Source organism: Hippichthys cyanospilos, chromosome 11 (genome assembly GCF_059441005.1).
Source record: "Hippichthys cyanospilos isolate Australia breed blue-spotted pipefish chromosome 11, RoL_Hcya_1.0, whole genome shotgun sequence".
NCBI lineage: Eukaryota > Metazoa > Chordata > Actinopteri > Syngnathiformes > Syngnathidae > Hippichthys > Hippichthys cyanospilos.
In genome coordinates this window covers 14,814,909-14,842,593 of record NC_142379.1, presented here as the reverse complement: position 1 = coordinate 14,842,593, position 27,685 = coordinate 14,814,909, and the positions used below count along the sequence as shown (strand labels likewise).

Here is a 27,685-nt window from a genome sequence, read left to right as displayed (position 1 = left end):
TCAGTAAACCCCACACAAAAAAACATCATGCCAACATGACACCTTTTTTCATGGCTAGGGAAGAAGTGGTTTAAGTCATATAGCCCCACAAAAAATCTCCAGAGGCTGTGTTTACTGTTGATATTTCCAGCTGTATGGTGATGTTACATATACTAGAGTATAAAGAATGAAAAAATCTTTGGGCAAAATATGTGTACGTTGGATCATTTTTTTTGCTTTGTATGCATTAAAAATAAGAAATAAATCATGAAAGAAAAACATATCAAACACAAAAAAACAAATAAATAAAATTTTAACAGCTAACAGCAAGTTATTGCTATTATATTATTGCCAATTGTATTTACCATGCATTATTTAGGATTAAAAAATTGTGTACAGTAGATGGTATTTGGCATGCAAGTATGTGACTGTCATATCTACTAATAAACCGCAAAAAGAATAGCAAAAAACGTATTGTTTTTAATTTGATTTTATTCATGACCTAGCATTTGTATGATAGCAAACTATCTTTAACTGTGACTTTTCTTCTAGAGCAGCGTACTTTGTAGGTTAGCAACAGTGAAGTGATACTTGCGTACAGACTCAGGTTACATCCCCACCGTGGAAAAAGAATTCCTTTGCAGACCAAGAATCCTTCCGAAGTTTTTGGTTTGTTTAATTTTTAGCATCACAGTCAATACAAGTGGCTTATCTTCAATCAATGAAATGTTTAGCATAGTAGTTTGTTGTCTAATTACTTCAGGACAATTTGATTTGACCTGATTTCAGGGCACTCTTTTTCAACTACCCCCCATGACTATATCATACAGCATAGATTAAATGTTATGCATCATGTAAATCATCATGCAAAGTTGTGTATGATCATTTACATGATCATGTAAAGTGATGCGTCCTAATCATCATTGTGTAAGGTGATGCCCTAAAGCATCCCAAAACTCACATAAAAGACCAATAGTGTTTTGATGTCTCTGACATCACAGCTGTATGAGCATGTGTTGAATGCACGGCCAGCTGTATATTGTGTGATACAGAGGGCATCAAAACGTTTAACACGCCAAATGAACAAGACACGTCCAGAAAAGTGAACTTCCATCGCCATTGTGTCAACATATGAGTTAAGGTACGTATGTTGAAAACCACCTGAGTAAGTACTTCAATAAACGTGACATTTTTCATACACTAGGGATGCACGATAATTGTTTTTATCCCACCGATACAGATAACCGATAACTTCCCTGTTTTTCTGTACCAATACCCACTAAATATACATATATTTAAAAAAATGTATGTTTGCAGCCTAATTGGTCACATTTTGTTATCACCTTCACGTGTTTTATATTTAGTTCATAATAATGCTGCACACACGTGCACATGCACAGTTTAAGTTTCAAGTTTAATAAGGCAAGACCTAAACATTTTAGTACTACTTACTAATTTTTATGGTTAAAAATGATTTCAAGGACCAAAGTAAAAACAAATTATTTAAATTATCTTTAATCGTAACTGTATTACATGAGTCTTGGACGTTTGTCCACAAGAATGCAATGGAGTGTCATTTCGTTTGCTGAATCACTTTAGCGATTAGCTTAGCCATAGCTTGGGAGAGCTGTGCCCCTTTTGTTTACGTTGCCACCCGCCCCTACCACACCCATGAAAAAGCCACGGTTAAGTCCCATCGGACAACAAATTCAATAATGCCACAGCTTGGCTTAATGTGCCTGCTTCACTTATGTTTACCTTGCCTCACCTGCCTAACAGACCTGGCAAAAAGACGCTGATCAACTAACTTGTAGCCATAGCTTCTAATGTGTACTGTAATGTAGAGTTGATTAAGTCCACATGATTATAGTACCCAACAAATAAGAAAAGGTTAAGTTAAAATGGAGAAGGAATGGCCGCCACTGCGATTATGCCAGAGCTGATCTGTGAGGTGGCTCTGGCTCTTATTCAAGTGATAGGAAGTGTGAAATGCGGGTGATTTAGGCTAATAGAGTCCAGTAAATCTGTTTTGCATGATGTTTTTTTTTTTGTGTGGGGTTTACTGATTTACTGGACTCTATTAGCCTAAATCACTGCGGATACTAACACGAGTTCTTTAAGTAGTCTAGCAGAGGTGCGATATTATCTTCAACATAAACCGGCTAAGCAGACCAACATATTGTATTCTAAGTCTACTAGAGGCAGCTTTCAATATCTACCTTATTTACTGATATCAATCAGAATTAAGCCACCTCATATTTTATCGTTATGAAGTTGATAAGTGATCCAATATTTAGCGCGCATCATTCCCTCTAAAAACGTATTCAGTTGAACTCACAGTGACCTGCTAAGAGATCAACTTGCTAGGTAGGTTCTTAACTACAGTACTTCACTGAGGGTGTGATATCAAAAATTACCAGTTAACAAAAATATTTGTTAAATTGTACCAAAAGAACATTACTTTTGTAAACTGTAGTATTAATGACCATGCAATTGTGTGTTATCGCCAACAGAAAATCATCTCCCTCTCAATATGTGTTACAAGAACCAAATAATTCCTGGCATTGTCTTCAGGTGTTGGAATAAAATTTATAACTGCTGAAATATCAAACAAGCACTGACCATGCATGGTATAAAGGTTTTAATTGCATTTAACAATAGAGCCTGTGCATTGTTTCTCTGCGTGTGTGTTCCGTTTGCAGGGTCAGGGACATGTCAGGTTTTGCCTCCAACCGTTTAGCTCCAAACACTGCTCTACCATCACGAACTGCGACACCAGTCTACAGCACAAACCCTCGGCCAGTTGGCCAGAGCAGAGGTTATAATGGGTTTATTCCCATACAAAATAGTTATGTGCCTCTACAGAACAGTTTCCTGCAGCCAAATCCAATGATGGCTCCACCCAGCATGCATTTTGTACCAATGAGCCATCAGAATATCCAACCTCTTCCACAGAACATTGAAACACGTCCACACCTTCCTGGACAGGTAAAATTAAAAAGACATTTAGCCATTTGTATAGTTTAAAGATAATTTGCATGGCTTAACCTTAATGAAGAATATTTCACTTTTTTTTATCAGTTTTTCCATTAAAACAGTTGCAATTCTCTCTTTCTAGACGAATTTTGTACCAGAGGTTATGTTGCCCAATGGTATGAAAATGTGTCCTGTTGGATTACTGTAAGTAATGCAGATGTACATTACCAATCCTGAAATATTAGGTTATCTGATCATGCTTTCTTTATGAATTTGTGAAGGAATGGAGAACTGTTGTATAAAGTTACAACAGCGAACTTTACTGCACCTCTTCCGCCCACCATCACCAAGCCAAAGTACGATCTTATTATTTTATTTGCAATTCTTTGCTTGGCAATCATTGTCTAAACATTACTTGGAGAAATTTTGATTGCAATATCTGGGTATTTCGCTATGTCCAACATTATCTAGAGTTAACAACTGAACTATAGTCTTGGGTGGGGATACCAAGGACTCATTTGGGAGGAGGTGTCTATTTGTGCAAAATTTAGTTCACTAACCTCTTGATGGAAGTACTCTGGCAAGGTTCGTTTAATGGACTGTCAGTGTGAATAGAAAATCATGATGTGCATTCTGTTCACTGTGCAAGTGATGGGTTTCCTTTCAATCCACTTTGCCACTTTAAAGGAGGGTACCTGGTTGGATGGTTGGATGCAGGGATCATCCAAACAATATGTAATATGATATGGCCACTAGCCATGCTTGGTGCATGTTTATTTCTGATCTGGTTCATTTGAATCAACATTTTTTTTTGGGTGTTACAGTAGTATGTTTGCATGTGAAACCTGCTTTTAAGAATAAACGAAGCTTTATGTGTTAGTTTACACTACAGAAAAGGAAGCACCCTTTAAAAATTGCCATGGTTTACTAAGAAAAGTCAATTTAATGGTGTTTGAGCGTTTTTTTTGGATGATGTCCACTAATAGCATTTTTTTTATTTAGTAGACTGATGTTGGACACCATCATGCTGTTATAATATGGCACTATTTAATCTTAACTGAATTTTATTGAAACAACTCTGCTGTTACTGTATGTTCCATCTGTCCACTAAATGCAGACCCTAACCCTAACCCCCTACAAGTGAAATAAACAGTGCCACTTGTTTGAAACGTTGCTATTGCTAGCAGAAAGTAATTACAGCTAACTAGTGGACCATTAGTTTTGTCAGGAACGCGTAATTTTTTTTGCGGTTTGGTCTTTATTATGTTACATGGTTCAATGGTTGTTTTTTTTCAGAATTTGTGGAAGTACAACATGCCGATTTTTCTCACAATGCAAACTCAAATCAGTGTTTTATTTTAGGAAGAAACCTAAAAAAGTAGATGACCAATACACAGAGCAGACATATGTCAAGAAGCCTCTAAATGCCTTCATGTTGTTCTCAAAAGAACATAGGCAAGCAGTCAAGGACAGGTCTGCCTCAACTAACATTGCTGTTATAAATGAGACCTTAGGAAAGATGGTAAGTATCAAATAAATGTACTCGTTCTGTTTGTGTACTTGTGTTTTAACAAGCATGTGATCCACTTTGTGATTGACCAGCCAATCACAATTGAACTTTTAGGCGCATCTAACTGTATTATAACAGTGATATGGGGGATAGGTACCCTCGCTTTAACATGTGTTTGTCCATAGAATTAATAAATATCAGAATTAAAAGTGACTCTACCTGTATTATAACAGTGATATGGGAGATAGGTACCCTCGCTTTAACATGTGTTTGTCCATAGAATTAATAAATATCAGAATTAAAAGTGACTCTACTGCATATAATGTAGTTGTTTGTATTAATTCTGAAAACTGTTCTTCAATCATCAACAGTGGCATTTGCTACCAGAGGAGGAGAAAGCCAAGTTCTATGACCTGGCAGAAAAAGAGAAGCGGCTGCACTCCCAGCAGCATCCAGACTGGTCCTGTCGTCACAACTATGTAAGTTTGGCCCATTTGGATACACCACAGTACTAAACTAGCTTATTAAACATTGTTTACTCTTGCAGTCTGCATCTGATATTATAACGTGGGGTTTTTTTTCCTCTCAATTTTAGGGCAAAAAAAGGTACAATAAAAGAATTCGGGACTTAACGACAGGCAGCATACAGGGTAAGGTCATATTTATAATATCATAAAATGCGATTCAAGTCTGCTAAGGGAATATGCGATATAGTCCCCCCCAAGAATCTGCAAAAAAAGTGTTGATTCCACGATGAAAAATCCCGACTGTTGAGAGCAATTTTTAATTTCCTCGCTCAAAGTTGGTCAATTGTATGAAGTTCAAAACAAAAAATGACCATTTAGAAAGCAAATGAATGTGATAATGAAGTAAGAATTCTATTTGAAAATTATTTGCAAAAGGAAGACACTGAAACATTTTTATTATAAAATTAACATTATATTTTTATCAAGTCTGATTCATTTATATAGCCCTCACATCAGAATCTCACATGGCTTCACAAGTGAAGCATCACAAATTCAGTCTGGTCCATAATTATTTGTTAAAAAAAAAATAAAAAATGCACCAAACCATTTGTTTGAGGCATAACAAGTGAAAAAAAAGTAACTCGCAAAGCAAGTGTTGTAGCTTTCATGCCATTAAGTACAGTATTTCTGCCTGCACTCACTCACTGCCAGTTTTAACATATGCCTTTGCTATATCTGCTTGACAACAGCAGTGAATGAGTTAAAATTAAAGGAATTGTAGTAGACTCCTACAATATAAGATAAAACATCATCTATCCTGTCCATCTCAGGCAAAGCCAAGGTGATACTGCAATCACTCGAACTTTATCATAGGTCCCATCAGGGCATTTTTTTTTTAATTAAATTTATCATTCATGGCACTGACAGTTCTCACATACCCTTCATTTGAAAAGTTGTAAATGTACTACTAGCCGACACTAACATCACAGTATACTTGTTATTAGAACCATTAATGAAAACAATCAAATGAAAAATAAGGTTGGCAGTCACTGGATGCGCCTTCTTTCACCCCGAGATTTAAATGTCAATAGTAAATGTGTATCATAAATTTAGAAGCATTTTACATGTTCTATGTGCAATGTGTTCTACAGCAACATCAACATCTGAACTTCAGGAAGAACCAGGACAGGCAGAGAGTGACGATGACGATAGTCCTGCTTCTTTGTCAGTAGATTCAACAACTGAACAGTTCTCTTTGGAACAAAAAACCCCACCGTAAATTCAAGAATGATGCAGCCTGTACCTCTCCACGGAAATGTGGAACTGCCAATGTGGACACTTTTGGCTGGGCTGGTGTTCGACTGAAATGCAGTCATTCCAATGCTTTAACTAAATGGCTTGACAATATCAACAAAATTGTTCTCATATATTGGGTACAGTAGTTGAAATATACAGTATTTGTAAAAGAGATGAAATGCTAAAAGCATAACCATGGGATATCATGACTTTAGCACTACATGAGAACAACTTTGCTGTATGCTCAAATGAGATAACCAAGTCAAATACGTTTACTACCCATTGACAGTTTCATGCTTCTATAAACTCCCCCACCACTCCCACTTTTTTTTTTAAATTGTAAAGTATTCTTGTTGTTTAATCATCGCCTTTTTGATTAATGTATATTGAGAACTCAACAGCCACAAAGTTTTATTTTTATATGAGAAAAGGCTTGCCACACTAATATTTATAAAGTATACTGACAACTAACATTAAATGACTTATTCTGAGATTTCAAACTAATTCCTTTTATAATTATATCCAAACATTTCCTGTCCCACTTATCCTGTTCTGGATGACTGGGCACTGGAGTAATTTGCCAGCTGACAGGACTAACTACAACCTGGACGACACCTGTTAATGGTAGGGCACAATGACAGACTACCTAAGTTTACATTCGCACCAATGGTTGGAGATTTTGGTTCTATACAAGCTGTACTAATGGTACTACTGCCGCTAGAATTACCAAAATTTTTACTTTACCTGAACATACTTGTCTGCCATTTGTTGAAGTCTTTTGTCTGCACCTTCAAAGATTACTGTCAACTATGAACTCAGTGTTATTTCCAAAACTTTTTATCTACAAAATCAACTGAAATAGTCTCCATTTAAATATTTCTCATCCCTCACCATTATTCCAATTAATTTAATCCATATAATTACACATTATTCCATCTGTTTTTTTAAGCAACTTTCAACATTTGCATTAAATTTCTACAGAAATTGCAGTCTCTAGTTTGCTGCTTCACTTATTTCTTATTCATCGCACGGTGAATTCACCGCCACCGTCAAGAGTTCAATATATATATATATATATATATATATATATATATATATATATATATATATATATATATATATATATATATATATATATATATATATATATATATATATATATATATATATATATATATATATATATATATATATTGAACTCTTGACGGTGGCGGTGAATTCACCGTCAAGAGTTCAATATATATATATATATATATATATATATATATATATATATATATATATATATATATATATATATATATATATATATATATATATATATATATATATATATATATATATATATATATATATATATATATATATATATATATATATATATATTGAACTCTTGACGGTGAATTCACCGCCACCGTCAAGAGTTCAATATATATATATATATATATATATATATATATATATATATATATATATATATATATATATATATATATATATATATATATATATATATATATATATATATATATATATATATATATATATATATATATATATATATATATATATTGAACTCTTGACGGTGGCGGTGAATTCACCGTCAAGAGTTCAATATATATATATATATATATATATATATATATATATATATATATATATATATATATATATATATATATATATATATATATATATATATATATATATATATATATATATATATATATATATATATATATATATATATATATATATATATATATATATATATATTGAACTCTTGACGGTGAATTCACCGCCACCGTCAAGAGTTCAATATATATATATATATATATATATATATATATATATATATATATATATATATATATATATATATATATATATATATATATATATATATATATATATATATATATATATATATATATATATATATATATATATATATATATATATATATATATATATATACATACTCAGCGTGCGCCTTCGTGTGTAACATTTGTACTCATTTACGTTTTAGACAAGGTAGCAATGTCAACCTGCAGCCACTAGAGGGTAGTGTAATATTGCGGTGAGACAACCAGGGCAGGAAGAGTGACTAGTGATAATTAGACGACTAGCTTAAACAGAAGCCAGCGGGAGGAGGACCCAAGAGAAAAACATGTATTCTACTGGGTTGATCAAACACCTAACCAGAAAAATGTGTCATGAAAATGTAGGTGTGCTCACAGTTGACCAGATTTTTTATTTTTTTTTTTTGCCAAACATTTAACACTAATAAGGAAACTATTGACAAAAATTACAAAACATTTCTTCTGCAAAAGCAATTATGACGTTTTCTCTGAGTATAAGGTAGGATGTCTGTCATATTTTTGTCACACGATAAAGTATTAAGTATTCTAAATTAAGAAGTTCACTGTACTGTAAGCATCAAAACAAACACCCAACAAGTCTTTTACATGCCTTCACCCCCCCCCCCCCCCCCCCCACCCTAAAAAAAAAACTTCGCACTTTGTCATTTCATCCACCCATCCATTCATTGTCTACCACTCATCCAGGGTTGGGTCGTTAGAGCAGCAGCTTCAACAAGGAAGTTTTAAATAAATACTTGTATACTTGTAATTACAACAATGAATCATATATAGTAAGAACTCACACACCGCCTCCATCCCTGCAAGAGTTAGCTTTTGCAGCTGGGAATCGGGGCGCCAAGGTCCCCACCTTTGGCCGCCGCCCAGCTCACACTACATTCAACCCCTATGGCCCCTCTAACAGGTGGTGAGCCTATGGGAAGGTCTCTTGGTCATTCCATGTTGTTAATATCGTCTACTAATGTGGCACACCATGAAAAATAATAGTCAACGAAGGGGGGAACCGTCTACAGTACAGTTATTGAACTGTATTGTCTCTATAATAAAGCAGACAGTAAACGGTTAATGTTGATGTATCTATCATCTACCATGTCATCCAAATTTGTGTCGAGTTGGTGTAATTACTGTTCGTCAAAATAGCCAACCAAATAGACTAGTTGTTTGTACAAAGAAATGTATGCGTGCTTGTTCACTTGAACAGCTCAAACCCATAAGAGAGCCGATTTTTGTGAAATAGTGTAAAAAAGACAAATGAAAATGTGCTCTTTGGCTGAATTTGATTTAAAGATTGATAAAAAGGGAACCCTTTGCAAAAGGGGAATATGGCAGTATGTGGTTAATCTTTACTTGCTTCAAAGACTTTGTATTTGATCCAGGAATATATGCATTTCATTTGATTATTAAAGACCAATAAATACTGTTCTGTGCATGTTTTTTATGCACAAAATGCGTCCCAGTTTAAATCTGCATTGTTTTCATGCATTTTCTTGTGAAATGAGCGGTCCCGACTATGAACACCCAAGAGAAGGCGTACCAGTACATTTACAGCAGTCGTATTTGTCTTAAATATGTATAGTATGAAGACTTTTCACATTAAAACAAACAAAAGCAAAAAAAATCAAGTACCCACATAATACATGCATGAAAATTAAGGGGTGGGGTGCTATTTTGCGGTTTTTACTTATAGCAGGGGGATCCTTGACCACAGAAAAACGAGGGATCACTGTATTATGATAATTCTTTGTACATCTATAGATTGAGGGAGAATTCAATTTGATTGAATCAAATTGTATCGTTTTGAATAAAAAATCATTTTGAATAGAAAATATATTCTGAATCGAATTGTTGACCCTAAAATCGCAATTGAATCAAAGCGTGGGAAAGTCAATATAGTGTACTGTATTACTGTGCTGTATTACTAGTATTATGTAGTTGTCAATAACTGCACACTTCTGCTTCAGTATGAATATGGTTCTCCTTTTAGCATTCTAAAAAGTTCTCACCACCTCGGATAAAAAGCATACTAGTCATAAACTGACCTTAAGCCAGTTGTCAAGTACATCAAATGAATGATCAAATGGATTTCCACTGGGACGTGAAGTTTTAGCCCACCAATACATAAACATCTTTATTCAGCCATTTTACACACAGTTAAGACCGTTGCAGGTGAGATTAATGCTATCTCTGATAACTTTGAACAAAAAGATACACCCATCACTGGCCATCCAGCAATCACAGATAGTTATAACAGCTTTAAAAATTGGAATAACAGTGTTTACACAATTAGAAATGTCTGACAAAACAAAAGCTGATGTTGGATAAATTTGCCACTCTCGACACATATTCTGAAATGACAATAGAAAACAAGCTTCTCCTTTACTTTTCTTTGAGCAGTGATGTGATTTATTAGTTTACAGAGTCCAATTATAGTGAAACCAAACCTCTGGAAGACCCTGAAAAAGAGATAAACGGGTTTCCAAGGCAACCTCAGCCAGCAGAACTAATTAGTCTTGACAAACATCAACATTAAAATGCCTGTGGATGAAACAAAATCATCCCAAATAGTACTTAAAATCTATTTATAGTTCTACTATGTGGAGGAGCGGGGGGGGGGGGGGGGGTGCATTTGCGTCTTCAATCGATGGTGATACTAGCTTTGCATGACCATGTACCTGTTGGCTTTGTTGTGTCTACACTGGTCTATCCACCAGGGAGGGTTGATCTTATTAAATAATCTTTCCTTTCCACCCTCTCTCTCTCTGGGATGGGTTTTTGTGTGCTGTCAGAGCCACAGGCAGCAAACAAGATCGATAATAAATAGTTTAAGGTAGAGGGTCTGATTATATTTTGTTGTTTTTCTCTGGAAACCTGATCAAGTTTATGTATGTGTGCAACAAAGATTCACAGTGGTGCACAAGTTAGAGCTGGACTATAAATTGTACTATGCGTATGACAGTCATCATACGTATCAAAATCAATTACAAGTTCTGGGAGAAAAAATATAGTATTTTAGTATATTAGTATTTAGTATAATAGTATTTCAGTGATGATGGTGGTTCACTCCCTGTCTCGGATTGTCTGATAACCAGTCCAGGGCGTTGGTGGCCTTTCACCCTAGTCAGACAGGATAGGCTGGAACTCCCTACATCATTAAATAAGATAAAAATAGAATGGATGGAATATATTTCAAAGGAGCCACATCTGTTTTTTGTCATTTCCACAGTTGAGAACAAGCCAAGTAGTGTTTATTTGTGTTTTATTAGTGGAGAAACCTTGCATACAACATACATATGTAAGAGTGACAAGATGAATGCTTGCTTACAGAGCCATTTATTCGCAAAATAGATGGTGGGTTTTAAAATGGATAAGACAGCCTTGTGTGTGTTGAGAGGGATAATCATCAGCAGCACTGGAAATGCGTTTTCAATTCCAAAATGTAGTGAAGGAGGGGGACTAAAAAAAAAGCTGCATATCAGTTTGAATGGAATTTTCTTGTCAAGTTTCAGTAAAATCATAAAATGTATTCAACTCTATACAGTTTTATACAAAGCCTCAACCTTCGTTATCCTTTGATATCCTGACTTTCTTTTGTTGCTTCTCTTGTCCGCCCCCAGTCTAAAAAAGCTTCAAAGTAGTTTAGGCGTATCCCTCTCCATGGTAACAGCATCCCTCTCATGCTTGCACATGCACACACTCTCACATCTCATAATTCTACCCTACCCAGCGCTATATCACTGTACCCTCCCCCCATGTGCATTGCCTCCCCCCACACTCCCTTTCTCCCCCTCTCTCTCTATTGCATTCCCTCAACCTTTCCTGCTCAGTCAGCCTCTCCACTGCTAATGCTGCATTGAAAACTGACTGCAAGATGTTCACCCCGGCTTGCAAAGGATCTTCAGGGGAGGCAAGGTAAGGAAGGCATCGGATTCTGAAGGCAACACATGGAGCGCCGAAACACCGACTGGGAATAGCAGGCATTTTTGTATGATCAGTGTGAGAACTCTCCAGATGGAGACGAGACTCTTCAACCTTTCCACGAAAACAAGTGGAGAACTATTTTACAGATTTCTCGACTTCGGTGTTCTCAATATCCTTGAAATCTAGAGAAAATGTGTGAATTTCATTCTGGTGTGTGTATGTGTGTACAGTCCATGCACAAGTGTGAGAGGAAGCGTGATGGCATGCAAATTATCTTCTGTGTACTGCTGCAATGTCTGGTTATTGTTGTCACATTCTGTCTTGGTTTATAACACCATATGGCACGTGTCTGTGAGTGTATCTCTGTGTGTGTGGGTGTGTATACATATTTGTGTGTTGGGTATTGAGACTGGTGAGTGGCGGCCTGAAGTTAGGTTTCTGCATACAGTATGTGCGTAGGTGTTTAAGATGACTTCCTATTTTCATTCAGCATTGCACATTTAATGAAGTTGTCATGAAATAATTAGATTTAATAAGATTTTCTTTTTATGTTGGTAGTACAGTTAGTAGTATTTTAATGATGAAGGTGGACTTAAATAAATTGTTGGTAAGCATACTGTAACTCTTGCATGTCAGGGTAAATCTCAGTTCAAGCATGACCTATCAAGCATGTGTGGGCATTTTATTCAAGCTTGTGTCTACATATGTACAGTATATGGTGAATGAGTCAAAAATCAAGCCTGTGGGTATGCGTACCCCTACTGTATGCGGTACAGAAAGAAGCAGCAGGATGCAGAGAAATGTGCACCTCTGAATCTGTGTTTGAGAGAACAGCAAACATTCCGGGAGTAGGAAACAATCCAGTGTTATTCTGCAGTAAAATACAATGGTACATGGGTATGTTAATCACAATGCATTTTATACACTGATATTTTGCAAACATTTCTTTGTAAGGTAGATGGGCAATCCAAACCTATATTAAATAGCTAATGTGTTTAGAACGCCAGGTAAAAACATCAAAATTGTACATACATATTAAAAATTGGTATAGTAAATAGTATAGTAAGTGCTACATACATACGATATACATGTATACAATCAGAAAACATCATAAATAAATCATATAGAAAAGATTTATTTACCTTGAAGTGCCACTTGTTATGCCCATATTCCCTAATAAGGGTTATTTCCAGCCTGTTTCCACATAAATCTTCTTCTTACTTCTCTCTTTAATGTCACTAGCGATCTTGGGACCCATGGCTAACCCTTTCAACTTTGAATTAAGCAGTAAAATGCACTATAAATACGGTTTTGTAACCCCTCACAATCGAACAAAGCTTAACCGTTCTGCCATTTTAAACAAGTGAGGCCGACCAATAGCAGACCACTATCTCTATGAGGAGACGCCGACTAATAGCAGACGAGAATTGTAGTCATGCGTTGCATGGAATTACAGTCAAGCCCCTAGGGTCATGACAGTTGTTTTGTTCACATAACCGGGTAAATGTCAAAAAGAGAGGATGAAAAAACTCAGTATTCCACGTCGCAGCATGAACATAACATAAATCAGGGATGTTGTTACACTGGGGCCCATTGTATTCTCCACCAGTGTATTCCAACATAAAAGAAGCAAGTGGACTTCTAACACAAAAATCAAAATGAAGACAAAACGGAATATAACATCTCGATTAATGTATGACAGATGAGTATTGGATATTTTGGACTATAAAGTGCGCCAGATTACAAGGCACAGTCTCAATTAACATGTCTTTTTTAAATATCCATATAAAGTGCACAGTTGATTATAAATCACACTAGGTTATGAGGCTAATTACTGCACAATGGCTGTGGAGTGGGGGGGGGGGGGTGTGTGTCAGCAAATGAGTCAAACTTAACATCAGTTATTTGATATACATGAGTCAAACTCAACTTCAGCACCCAATTGTACTGGCAGAGCTGTGACATATAACTGACAACATCCATGCCACCATTGCGGAGATGAAGGTTTAGACCTGCAGCAATAACCTGTCTCAGTAGTAAATACCAAATTACTGTAGATAACATGGGCTTCTTCATGGTGAGTGCAAAAAACCCAATGTAGGAATAGTTAGTCCTTCTTCAATCTTGTTAAATAAGATCACAAGTGACAATGAAACAAAATTGTGTCATCTGAAGTGATGCCGGTTGCCATTGTGGTGAAAAGAGCTGAGCCAAAAGTAAGTGTATGTCCTTATTCCCTTGTTGATGGCCATCAACTTTGAATAGTAACAGTGCGAATGGAACTCCAACAGGGGTCAGCAACCTTTAACATTCAAAGAGCCAGAGGTTTAATTCTTTTTATTTTTGAGTCTGTTTACAGGAAGTGTAAGTTTTTGTTTTTGAGGAGGACGGGGGCATTGATGATGGGGGTGAGCGACAGACCAACGGCTAATGGAGCAACAGACAATTATAATGTTCAGCTTGTAAATATGACACACCGACAATGACAGAATTGGGGTCAGGCTGCCCAACTCTGAAGATTTCAAATATTTTATTTAGTTCTATTTTTATTTTCACTAGTTTTCAGACTTACTGATTGAACCTCAATTTACCATTGACAATGGGCCCATGGTTAGTAAATAGTAGTAAATAATAAATCATGGTTAGTATTCTAAATTAATAGAATTAGAATTGCGGAATTGCAATTGCAATTACTACTCACAATTGTGAGTAGTAGCCCACAATTGTGTATAATGTCTTAAATTGTCGAACTATCTATCTATTTATTGATCAATTTCAAGGATAAATAAAACTGGATGACATTTGGTTTGACTTTCAGAATTTCAAATGTTTTTTTTTTTCACTTCAGTTTTCTTCCTTTCACTTTTCTACTGAATACGATTCTTGACTGACATTTAGCCTGCAGCTTGGAGATGAAGTGATAAGAAAATTGCCATGTTCGCTGGCTACACTCGATTAAGCCCGTATATGGGAGTTGAGTATTGTGTGGGTAGAGTGTTGGCAGTTGGCCCCTTTGAGTGTTTCCTATTTTGTTTGTAACCTCTTGCAGTGAAAAGGAAGTATGTAAAATTGATCATTTGTTTTTACTGACTGATCCCATCCATGCAAAAATAAAACCACAGCCTGCTTGTGTGTGCGCGTGTTTGTGCGTGCCACTGTCATAGCATGTTTGTTTGGCCACACGAATGATTATGTCAGCTTGTGTGAGTGTAGCTTTATGTGCATTAGTGCATTCAGAAAATCTGCATTGCTACAGAATGTGCTGCAGTCTATGACTGTGTGCGTGGATGTATACTTGGGGTGTGTGCGTGAGTGGGTGTTCAGGTTGTCACTTTTACTAAAATCAATTGAGAAGCAGAACCGTGAAAACCTCATAGCAACCATCTTGAGAAAATGCAAAATGAAGGAAAATCAATTGTAAGAAAAATGGTGAAAATAAGAATACTTAAAAATACATGTTGGATAACATTTTTGAGTGCTGGTATATAGTGCCATTCCATGGCTGTATCTCTTTCTCTTCCACACTTTGTAAAACAGAGGAAACAAAGGTCACGCTGAATCTTTTATGCTAAGATGTTTGTTTGACTCCAACAAAAGTTTTGTAACAATTTGTAGATAAATTCATAAGTTCAAGGATCACATCATAACAATAACAATAACAAAGCCTGTATTGTGTTGATATTTCTAATATTATTATTATTAGTAGTAATAGTGGTAGTAGTAGTAGTAGTATTGTTGTTATTCGATGTTTAATTTGAAGAATCTTTTCTCATGAATGCTGATGCTCATTCATCCATGGAGCGAGCTCTTGTATTTCTTCCAGACATCACGCTCACATATTTAACTTTTATTTCTCACATTGAGAAAAAGTACACTGGAAAAGGTTTTAAAAAAATATCTTATTTAAAAAAATAAAAGGCGGCTTTTGTTTCAGTTCTCTGATGGGATGTTGCTTCTGCCAGTTTCGAGGCCAGATAAATTACCTGCCTATGAGGCGGGTGGCCAAACCCACTTCCCTCACCCATGTGTTCTGTTTGTTTTGTTTTGGTTTTTGGATTTTTTTTTCCCTGCCGGCAGTCACAGTAAACGGCAGCTAGGTTTATCTCAAAAAAGTGTGCGTGTAACAAAAGTCGAGTGAGAACCTGTGAACCTGTATACTTGAAAACCTGTTTTAGAATTCATTCGTGATTCAATTTTCAGTTAGGGCTGAATTTTGAAGGGTCATTTTCCTTTTAGGTGCTATGAATGACACAAGTGTTTTCCAACTGTCTGTTTGACTTGATCATTTTTATGGAGCTGAACATGGGGAAATATAGGGAGATAGATTTGATGAAAAAAATCAAAACTTGTACAATTTGTAGGAGATGTGAAACGGTTATAGTTGAAAAAAAATGACTTGGGAAACGATGGGTTGTGGCACTTATTTTTTTCAAAATAAAAACATACCATCGCGTTTGTGTCGTTGTATTATTTGGTATGGTAATGTTTATTTTGAAATTCTCAAGACATTTACAAAGCATTAAAAGGGAAACACATTTACCTGTGTACCCCTTGTCAAAAACAAGAGCCAAAAGGAAAGAGATCCCGGGCTGTGCACGAACAGGAAGTCTTGTGGCATTCTATTCTCAGTCAGTAATTTCATAAATAATGTGCATGATTTTTTTGTACCCTAACCCTAACCCACCTAACTCTGACCCTAACCCCAAACCCTAACCCTAAACTGTTCAAACTGTTAAAAAGAGAGATTGGGAACATAATGCAGTTTTATTTTTATTAATGTTTTTTGTTTTTTCAGACAACTGGCAAATTTGGTATTTTAGCCTGAAGTCAAATGAGCATTCCGCGGGCCATTTAAAATGATATGGCGGTCTGCATCAGGGCCCTGGGCCTTGAGTTTGACACTTGTGGTTTAGTCTAATTAAACTATATGATTATTTGATATATTTAGCACCATTACACTAAGTTCAGACAGGACACAAAGTATCAAACAGCAGCACACCTCGCTTGCTTTTTTTTCGTTGTTTAAATACACTAGAGTTGATTTAAGCAGAGGAGGGGATCCCCTGACAGCCAAAACAATGTTTGAACATCAAGTGGTTCAGTTGCGGTAATCTCAGTCAGCAGTTCATCAGCTATAAACTAATAATGCACTTACCATTCTCTAATCTTTTTCTCAGTTCTGGCAAGTGAAGAAAGCTAACTGTCATTTACCTTGCGCCAGTCCCATATTGTAAACATTGGAAATATGCCACCAACAAAGCTCGATTTGCGTTGGGTCTGACCGGTGTGTTGACCACAGCATTAGGTTACCCTAAGCGCACTGAACGGTCCAAAAATCCAATGTACTGTATGAATGTGTATTTGATGCCATGTCCACTGCTGGATGAGTTTTTTCCAACTTAATGAGGAACAAAGAACTTTGTTTTTTGGCCCGAAGGCTCTGAGGTATAGTTTTGTCACTGTTGACTTTCTGTAAGACCCAGTGATTGGCTCACAAATCTAGGTGTAATGTTTAAAGGTATCTCAACACTGAAAATAATATTTTCCTCTCCTTCCCAGGACTGAGTTACATTATTTAAGAATCATATCCAGTTTCATCTTTATCAGACTCTGAAAAAAAAATTCATGTGTTTGTTTAGATTACTATTTTTTTTCTGTTAAATCAAGCGCTCAACTTATATCAAAAGTTGTCGCTAGAATTCTATTAAAAACAAACACATTTGAGCAGATCACTGCAGTTTTAAAATCTCGTCTTTGCCTTCTGGTTTAGTGAAGAATTCAGTTTCAAGACTTTAATTGTTCTTCTTAAATTTCCTAATGGTGCTGCCCCACCTTAGGTTTGCGACAAGCTCACGAAGTATACACCTTTGATGCACAAATGTAAATCTCTCCTCAGTGTACAGCATATACATTCAAATTCAGCTGCTGAAAGTACTTGGTTATCCATCCATCCATCCATCCATCCATCCATCCATCCATCCATCCATCCATTCATTTTCTAGAGCCGCTTAACCTCACAAGGGTCGCAGGATAATTTAATTTGGTTCTATCAAGGTTCTATGGCAGCTAAACGCCACTAACTTTGAAAACCAAACTTAGAGTCACCACCACAGACACAGAAAAAAAATGGCCATGTATGTAGTTGTGCTTTTTTAAAAAATGCTCTCTGAAATGAGATTATTTTATGAAATCATTTTTGCATCAATTCCAAAATTTTACTCATGTAAATATCATTTTCAAGTTGCATTGAAAAGAGCGAGTGAAAAATGCAATTAATCATGATTAATTATGTATTATTTTACAAGTGATTCAAATTAGTAACCATGACAGTACTACTTAAAAAGATATATATAGCTCTTCTCACTAGATTTTTTAGTAGTAATTAGTATTGTCATTTGTTTGTGTGGTTGATTATTGCCTCATTTGTTCATGTTAGTCTGCATTTATAATATGGTGCATTCCCATTTTGCATTTTACTTTAGCCCATTTGATTCTTGCCACATGAAATTCGCTATACAAATAACATTTACATTGACATGGACATTGGCATGTCAGTGCTTGAGAGAGGAAATTCAAAGTGAAAGAAGTGTGCAGAAGGCTGCACCTCTTGAACGGCTTCATTAGTTTTGTGAACTCTAAGCATAAAGAGGAAGGGTGTCAGGAAGGACACTCCCTTTGATCACGCCATGGGTGGTTGCAAACATTTACATATACCACTTTTCCTTTTTGTACTTGCTTCATTTGTGTCTCGCTCATCTAATATGAAATACTTGATATATATAACATTTTGTATAACATTTTATTTTTACATTTAATTTACCTTCTTATGTGTGTGCGTTTTAAATCCAATATGGTTTGAGTCTATAGTTAACACAGGTGAGATGGAACGATAGTCTTTTACAGATGGCCTTGGGTCTACATATTTAAGTGTTTCAAATGTAACTGTAGGAAGGTGTGGGAAATAAATTCTCAGGCTCAGATGTGTTCTTGAGGCCCCTCCCCACCTTTGACCCTCCCCTTCTAACCACCATGTGTTTATGATGTACCTGTATGTTTTAGGGTGTGTGTCTTTGCGTTTAACTGGCTATGACAAAGCCGGGCAGTGTTTCAGGAAACCGACTGGACAGAGACCCAGTTGACAGAAGCCTGAATAAAGGATCCGTAAGAGAGGGGACATAGCGACAGTCAGAGTCACAGACTGACAGCAGAGCACACTTTTCCCAGCGGATATCTGAGGAGTATAGTGGAATCAAAAATGCTGAGAAGGAGAAGCGTGTCATTTGGTGGTTTTGGATGGTATTGTATCTGCATCTTTTCATTGTATTGACGCAATGCACACACATTTCACTATCATGCACACATTTGCTGTAGTTTTCTATAAAGCTGATGTCAAGTTGCTAAGCTTTTGTGTGGGGACTTTTGTTGAAAGGAAGGAAAGGGCGGGGGGTCTCATGCTGTTTCAATCCACGCTGCCTCTGTTTAGAGAGCTTTTGTAATCGGTAGCCACTACAGTTTCTGCCTACCGCTTATTGTTTTATTATTGCCTCATGTGAAGGGGACAAACACACATTGGATTTGAGCTAACGCTTAGGTTTCCGTTCTGCTTGTTAGATACTAAAATTCCCTTGATGGAGTTCAGAACAAGCTCTCAATTTCGCCCAATTATGGCTGAAAGTGCCAAGACATTGGAGTGGAATGTGGAAACATCCTTGCTTGCTGTCATACTCTTACACTGAAAGCATCACATTGAAGCACTTAACCTCCCTAGAAGCGCTGAGGCAGCACAACCTGAAACAGGCGATAACATGAGCTTGTTAAACCACAAAAGCATAGACACAACTCTTCTATTCATCGTTAATGTGTTTTTATTTTTCAGAGACAACATTTTTGTATTAATGTATTTAGATAAAGTAAATACATAGAAAAAGCTGCAATTGATTGGCAAATAGTCTTGGGTGCATTTGAGTTTCGAGCCTAACGTCAGTTAAAGGGCCAAGCTTACCTGTGACCATTGCTGGAGTAGGGACTCTTGTCAACCAACTCCTCTATGTTTTAATGACTCTTTTCAATCAACTCCTCTATGTTTTAATGACATACACTAGATGAGGAAGCCGTGCATCAAAGCAAAAGATACAAATACATACAGCTTCACACCACTCCAATATAATCATTCCTCTTTGTCGAACGTGGCACTGAGACAAATGGCACTTTGTTCTTTGTTTGTGTGCCGAGAGACAAAGTACTTCATAAAACCCCGCCCCCTAATGGGGTGGCGGAGGACTATCCCCCCCTCCCCCTTAAATTTGACTAAAGCCATATAATGTCATTATTTCTCAACATTTTCCTCACTTCTTCCATTTGTCTTCTAATTGGGGAAACACATTCTCTGATTGGCTAATAAAATACAGTATTCACAAATTGTTCAAGCAGGCCGAAATTATCTCATGCAAATGCCTCAAAAATTAGCATCAAGTTTCAACACCGACACTTATTCTAAAACCTTGCTTTAACAACAAGCGCACATTGAATATGTGAGAAAAGCAGTGTGAACATTCTATGATCAAGCAACCTTTTATTTTTTTTTATTGCCGGGGGTGGGGCTGTTTATATTAGGATTTTCATTTCACCATCTTCATTTATTTATTTCAGTATTTATTCAAGTATTTACTCCATGTTTTTGGTTTGTTTGTTTTTATTAAGAAAAGTCAACATAATGGTGGGCACATTGTGAGTTACAAATGTAAAACTCAAGCTACTGTATATAGATTGTAAGGCTGTTAATATACCTACATTTAATCTTAAATCAAAACAAATGACAATTGTCCATGTATTGCATTGACCCCACACCACTTTGAATCCAAATTAAATGTGTTCAAATAATGTGCTTCACAAAAGCTTCTAAAAAAAAAAAAAGAAATCAAAAATATTGTTTTGGCTTTCCATACATGTTATTAAAATGTGGAATGATAAACGAATAGGGCATTCGTCAACATTATCAACACTGAGTCACCAGATCTGGTCTTGGTAGGTTCCGGTGGTGACCAATGCAATGATTATAGTGGAACATACTAATCAGATGGCAGTAAAATGGAAATGGGACATTTTATGACATAGACAGAGCACCTGAGGGAAATAGTGTGATGCAGAAATTAAGTCATAAATCTTCCTCCCAAACCTTTAATATGCATGGTCTCTGTCTCTCAAGTCTCCGTGTGTCCATAAAATGTGCTAAAAGCAAATACAAAACTGCTTTTAAGAATATTTTAAGGTAATCGTCACCAATAACTTTCTACCTCTCATATATCTTCACAGGATTGATAAATCTACCTTGTCAGCATTGAAAACCCGGTGAGTAAAGCTCAAAAATGACTTGTATCCATGCACTTGTATCCATGTATCCATAGCATTACTAGTATTGCATAACATGCAAGTTTTTTTACTACCATCAAATTTTGGGGTATTATGTCTGTGTGGATGTACAGATGCCATTCATAACTCAAATAGTGAACACTATATTTTAAAAACGTTGGCATATTCTCTCCATAATTGAATGATGTTGTCCTTTGGTCATGTGCCCTTTCTATGGAATATTGTGTGTAAAACCTATTTTACCCTACCAACCCCTGCAAAAAGGGTAATTAAAAAACAAGTTAGTGTTGGACTAAGACTTTTAAACCACACAGATTATGGTAAAAGCGCTTGTAGATTTGAAGACATCACAGTTTCCTGCATTGCATATCAAACGAGACTCATTTGCCCCATCATACTACCTTATTTCCAGGGCTGGGAAAAAAGTCGAGTAGTCTTCAAAATTAGGTCCTCTAAAAATATCTTTCTACATAGACCTGCATACTCATGTAGTGTTGAATTGATGGCAAAGGAGAAAGACTCTACCAAAAAACTGAGGATGGCAGAGGTTTGAAATAATTTCCAATGGAAAAAGGCTGACAAAAAAAAAAAATCATTGTTTTCAAAGTGGGAATGTACAGTACTTCAGCAATGTTGCAGTACCTATATGTAAAGACTGTCTTGATGTGCCTCTCTATTTAATTGTTGTTGTGTTGGCGCACCACTTGGTGACTGAATGGCTTATATTATTTGCGTGTTAAAAACATTCAGTGATTAAGTAGTTAATGGGCTTTCATCAAAGACAATATCAGAAATATGGAGCTTCCTAAATCGAAGCAATGTAATATCCAACAATATAATCTGTCACGACAAACAATCTACTGTGGGGGTATCAAACTCATTTCTAACATGGACCACAATTTTAAATGTGTTTGTAACACATGTACCTAATTGTAAAATCAGAGGTAGGAAAACAAATGAAAACAAACAAACAAACTTGCAAATAAGAGATTGGGGATGATAAAAATGTTTTTGTTTATCTCAATTTTGTTTAAGTTGAAGACAACTTGCAAATTTGGTATTTTAGCCAGAAACCTGTAGTCAAATCAACATTTTGCGGGCCACATAAAATGATGTGGCAGGCCAGATCTGGCCCACGGGCCTTATGTTTGACACATGTGATCTACTGTGTGGTGCCTTGGGTTTAAGTGTTCAAATGTTCAGCAGTAGGGGGCAGTAAAGCATGAAACGTCAAGCCATTGAAGATGAAGGAGAACAGGAAGTTATTGAACTCATAGCAGCTAACAGGCAGCTCCGCTCAGGTTTCCTCATGGATTAATTTTTGAGCATTGTCTGTAAGTAATTTTAAGGACACTATTCCATGTGTAGTGCATGTATAACAGTATGTGAAGTAACAACTACTGCACTTCTCCAAATATAAGATGTTTTTTTTTCCACAAAAATTAAGGCCAAAAATATGGGTGAGTCTTATAAATGTTCACTTTAAGGTTTGATTTTTTTTTTAATTCTTTTTTAAACTAGAAAATGTGCAATTCCTGAAGAAATTGCATGTGAAGAGTAAACACTGAAAAGAGAGGTGTTGAATGGTGGAATGATGTGGAATGTTTGGAAGACTTGAATATGTGAAGTATTCTGAATATTACAAAGGTGGAACGGTTTGAATAGGCTGAATAATGTAGAAGATACAAGGGAAAAACTCAAAAAAAGTGGACTTGTGGAAAAATTTTGAATTGTGGGAAGAGGAAAATGGAATTCATGGAATGCCGGGAATCAGGGGAATCAGTTAAATTTGGAACGGTGTAAATTGGATGAGTAATGGTGAAGAAAGAAGGTTACAAAGTTTTGATGAGAACGGTGAGAACAGTGGGAATGAATGAGGAATAATGGCTAATAATATTAAAATAGCTATTGTAAGTGGAATTTGTGAATATTAGATATGATGAAAATGTGAAAGGAATTAATTAAATAATGTATGTATGAAATGGGGAATTTTCCAATATGAAATGTTAAATATGCCTTTGAGAATAATTTATGAATTATCATCAGTGAAAAATATGGAATTGTGGGAAAATATTAATAGTTATTTGTTGGAACGATGGAGTTGGTCTCTAAGGCGAAATGAATGAGTTAAATGTTGTTCATGTGTAATGGGAAAGCTCAAAATGTGAAATATTAAATCATTGGGAATCCTCCCATTGAAAAATGAAATGTGAAATATTAAAGGGTGAAAAATATGGAATTATGGAAAAATATTGAAATGTATGAACTGGAATGATGGAAATGATCCGTACGATGACATGAATGAGCTAAATATTGAAAATATCAAATGTGAAAGTTGTTAATATGATATGCAAATCACCCAATGTTAAATCAATGGGATTTTGGGTGTGGAAAACAGGGATATATTTGAAAAGAGAAAAATAGAAGCAGTCGTTGCACGATTAATTAGAATAATATGAAATTGGAACAGTGTGAATCGGATGAACTGGGAATGAGTTGAAACACGCTGAAAAACGGGCGAAATAAAAACAGGAATAACACACAGTATGTGTAAAGGCTTTTGCCTTCACACCATTAGACGCCATTTGAGGAAAATGATTAACCGAGTTTTGGTGCACAGATGCAGATTTTTATATTCTTACTTGCGATAATTACTGTAACGGAACAAACTATAGTGCGGACATCAGTTGCCTGACAGCAGCCAGTGCCTCATGTTAGCTGATGCTATTACGGCATTATTTTCAATAAAAAAAGCGATACTGACACCTCTACTTCCCAAGTCTAAAAAAATTAAAGCATTGCCTCAATTATTATTCTGCTTTAGGATGAATGAGCTCAAATAATACATCAATAATTTCAAATCCCTTAAAACAGAGATCCATTGTGGCCAATCATAGTGGCTGTGAGGTGAACATAAGAAAACAACATGCGCTTGTGATCAGGTCTCATGAGAGTTTTGGCTTTGGGGTGATCCTTCTGATGTCTTTTGAATAACTTATTCTGTTTCTGGTTTTGGAAATGATCACAAAGAAGCATACACAAGGCATCATTAAAAAGCAGCTTTCCACTTCATCTAAACATGAAGACTGGACACATACAGTAGATATATTGGTGTGTCAGGATCAACCGGGGCATCACAATTTCTTGCAACCTGCAATGCAATCTACACATATTATGACTATTATATATTATAGGTTGTATGTTTATTGTTGAATATTCTGATGTTGCGTAATACATCAGTTCAATTATTATGTCACTGTAATGGTTGTGGTTAATGTACTGCAGATTCAACATCTACATTAACAAATCGGTGTTGCATTTGCATGCTTTATTCAATGTCTTTTGTGGGTGTCATGTGTGAGCAGCACCTCTTGTCTCTTGTTAAATTCAAGTGCAAAGCCCAATAATGGTGGTTGCCGTAGCAATGAGAGGTGAAGGTTCCATGTGTTTCTGTCTTTCTCCATCCGCCCATGTTAATTCTATCTGGGTCCAGAATGCTTATTCCAGTATGTTCACACTTACACTGAACAGACTCTGACTGTATCGCTCTCTGACTCAGTCTTGTTGCTGAAGTATGTGTCTCTTCTACTTGCTGTTAGCGTCATTAAACTTCTCAAAGCTGCTTCACAACTGACCAACAAGAATTATTTGTACATGGAACAGAATGATGGCAGAAAAATCTATTTATTCCTCACGAATCTTCAATACCACTGAATTTACCTGTGATTTTAGGGTTATCATTTGCGGGGATTCAAATATTAAACCCAGTTACAGCACAAAGCAAGGGTACTGGACATAGCCCCTGGGGACATTGATTTGTTTGAAACATCATTTTCAATACAAAGCAGTTGTGTTGTTGAGAGTAGTGAGTCTTCCAAATTTGTATTTAAAAAAAAAAAAATGTTGTTGTTGTTGTTTTTTTTTTAATTACGAAGGAGCCATTTAATGTGAAATGTATGTTGGCCTGAAATCAGTCCTTGAGTAATTTGAGTTCGGCTCACTAATTTTTTTTCAGTTCAACACACACAATTTGTATTTTCTGAGAATCCAGGCAAGAACAACACAATGTTATTCATTCACCAATAAACCAAAAAAAAAAAGGTAATTGTGCTGATATTGTACGAAGCAACACAGTTGCAGCCTGGTTAGCATTTCTGCCATACAGTACTGAGGTTGTGAGAGTGTAAAGACATATTTCCCTGTGAATTTTCTCCAGGTATTCTGGTTTTATCCTAAATTCCAAAAACTTGGATGGCATATTCCATCCATCCATTATCTAAGCCACCTATAAGCAGAGGGTCATCTATCCTAGCTGTCTTCAGGTAGTATTAGTCAGTGTACATCCTGAACTGGTTGCCAGCCTATTGCAAGGCATACTGAGACAAAAACCCATTCCACGCACAGACCCACCGTGCATGTTTTTGAAATATGGAAGGAAACCGGACAGCCGGGAGGAAACCGGAGCACCGGAGTAACCCATGCAAACTCCACACAGGAAAGCCAAATACGGAAGCGAACCCACAACTTACAAACGTGAGGTGGACGTGCTGACCAATCTACCAGTAACAGTCTAACAGTCTGTCATGTAACAAGCATTATCGTGTGCACTCCATTGCCATTGCCAAAAAGCAAACAGCAAACAGCAAAATAAAAATAAAAATACATACACACACACACACATACTAAATTGTCCATAGGTGTGATTGGGTTGGTGAATGGTTGTTCGTCACCGTGTGCCCTGCAGTTGGTTGGCAACCAGTCCGTTCAGCGTGTCCCCCGCCTACTACATGAAGTCAGCTGGGATAGGCACCTGCAAGCCTGTGACCCTTGTGAGGATAAGCTGCTCTAGAAAATGATACACGGTGTCATGGATACACACACATGCTCACACCTGTCTCTTTCTCTCCCTAGCCAGGTGGAGTGGCATTGAATATGAATGAGTGAGTCGTGACTCTTGCTAGAGGTGTGTGAGTCTACGCTTGCTTGTCTGTACGTGCATGCGCCCTTTTGATCTAGCCATTTGATTAGAGAAAGGGGCTCCATGGAGCAGAGCGAGCATCAAAGAAATGGGAAACTACTACTGGGACAAAACATAAACATGTTTTGTAAAATCCATGTTTATATTGAATGGAATATACAGTAGTAGAAAGATTGCTAGATAACAAGTCACAAAATGCATGTGAAAGAGATCAGTGTGTGCTTTCCATCCCAACCGCCCTTATGCTCCCACTGTTATTAATCCACTACAAAGAGAACATCCTCTCTACCTTTGGGTCTCATTAATAGCTGTATAATCAAACCTGCGTGCATGTGGCTCCGAACTGCACGCATTAGCAGACACATGCATCTCTTTGTGGCTTTTGTATTGGGGTAGTGCTAATGAATATTGCAAGGAGGGATCAAGGGAGAGAGGGGATGTAACACGGGCAGGTTTCAGAAGATTGCCACTCTAATATTGTGTGACGATGCCCCGCAAGCTATGGTGAGTAACTGCTGGCTGGCTCACTCTCTTTTTCCATGTATACACATAATTAATTTTTAAATAAATAAATAAAGCCCTTGCGATTAGTGTTTGTAATATTGAATGGATTGGTTAGATTTGTTCCCATTGTTGTTTGCTAGTTTGGAAAAAAAATAGTAACTCTTGCTAGGTTGGAAAAAAATAGTAACTGCATTACAATACTGTGTGCTCATGGGATATGTATAACAATCTAATTTTTAACATCAAATCTGATGCCAAATGAATTACAGACCGTAACTGTAAAGAAAACGTAATACACCAAATGAATATATGAGAACACATTTTGGCAGTGGCAGTTATAACCTAAAATATAACAGAATAGTTAAGTTTATCTAATTTTCATATACCACATCATTAGCTGATTATATGTTATACTGTATTACGTAATAGCCTGGGTTGTATGGCAACAAAAACAAGTGCATATTTTAGTTTATTGACTTCCTACAAGAGGTGATTTTGCATCTTTTCATGAGTTTTGCATTGGGGGTGAGATTCTGCTGACCTTGTTTTTAACTTTCTCGTCAGTCAAACATACCTGCAAGACATTGCTGCAGAGCAGTTCCTTACTCCGACAATTCAGACGGATTGGACACATTAAAATGGACTGTCTGATCATGTATAAGAAGGGATCTGTTGTTCAAAAGGATGAATCACTCTCCCATTAGGATGTACAGTTGTTTAATTAATTTTGCATTGCATTGAGTCTTCCATTCTATTCCACTCAAGAATGCACACTCATGATTAGAGGTTTTTGGGTGAAAATGAATCA

The 27,685-nt window shown here is 36.3% G+C and overlaps 1 protein-coding gene across 4 annotated transcripts in view; it reads left to right on the top strand.

Moving 5' to 3' along the window:
* The first annotated feature begins 1,119 nt into the window (after nucleotides 1-1,119).
* The window catches only part of LOC148416104 (rap1 GTPase-activating protein 2-like), an 84,769-nt gene continuing 58,203 nt past the window's right edge, over nucleotides 1,120-27,685 (top strand). Inside the window, exons 1-6 of one of the 4 annotated variants that reach the window (XM_088427488.1) lie at nucleotides 1,120-1,144; nucleotides 2,493-2,553; nucleotides 2,682-2,967; nucleotides 3,098-3,159; nucleotides 3,237-3,311; nucleotides 21,339-21,374. In XM_088427488.1, the coding sequence (XP_088283614.1) occupies nucleotides 2,513-2,553; nucleotides 2,682-2,967; nucleotides 3,098-3,159; nucleotides 3,237-3,311; nucleotides 21,339-21,374 (500 nt within the window). In that variant the 5' untranslated portion in view covers nucleotides 1,120-1,144; nucleotides 2,493-2,512. Of the gene's footprint in view, nucleotides 1,145-2,492; nucleotides 2,554-2,681; nucleotides 2,968-3,097; nucleotides 3,160-3,236; nucleotides 3,312-11,904; nucleotides 12,018-19,197; nucleotides 19,323-21,338; nucleotides 21,375-27,685 lie in introns of those variants that run through there. The other 3 variants (XM_088427483.1, XM_088427482.1, XM_088427484.1) reach the window with 3 other exon arrangements.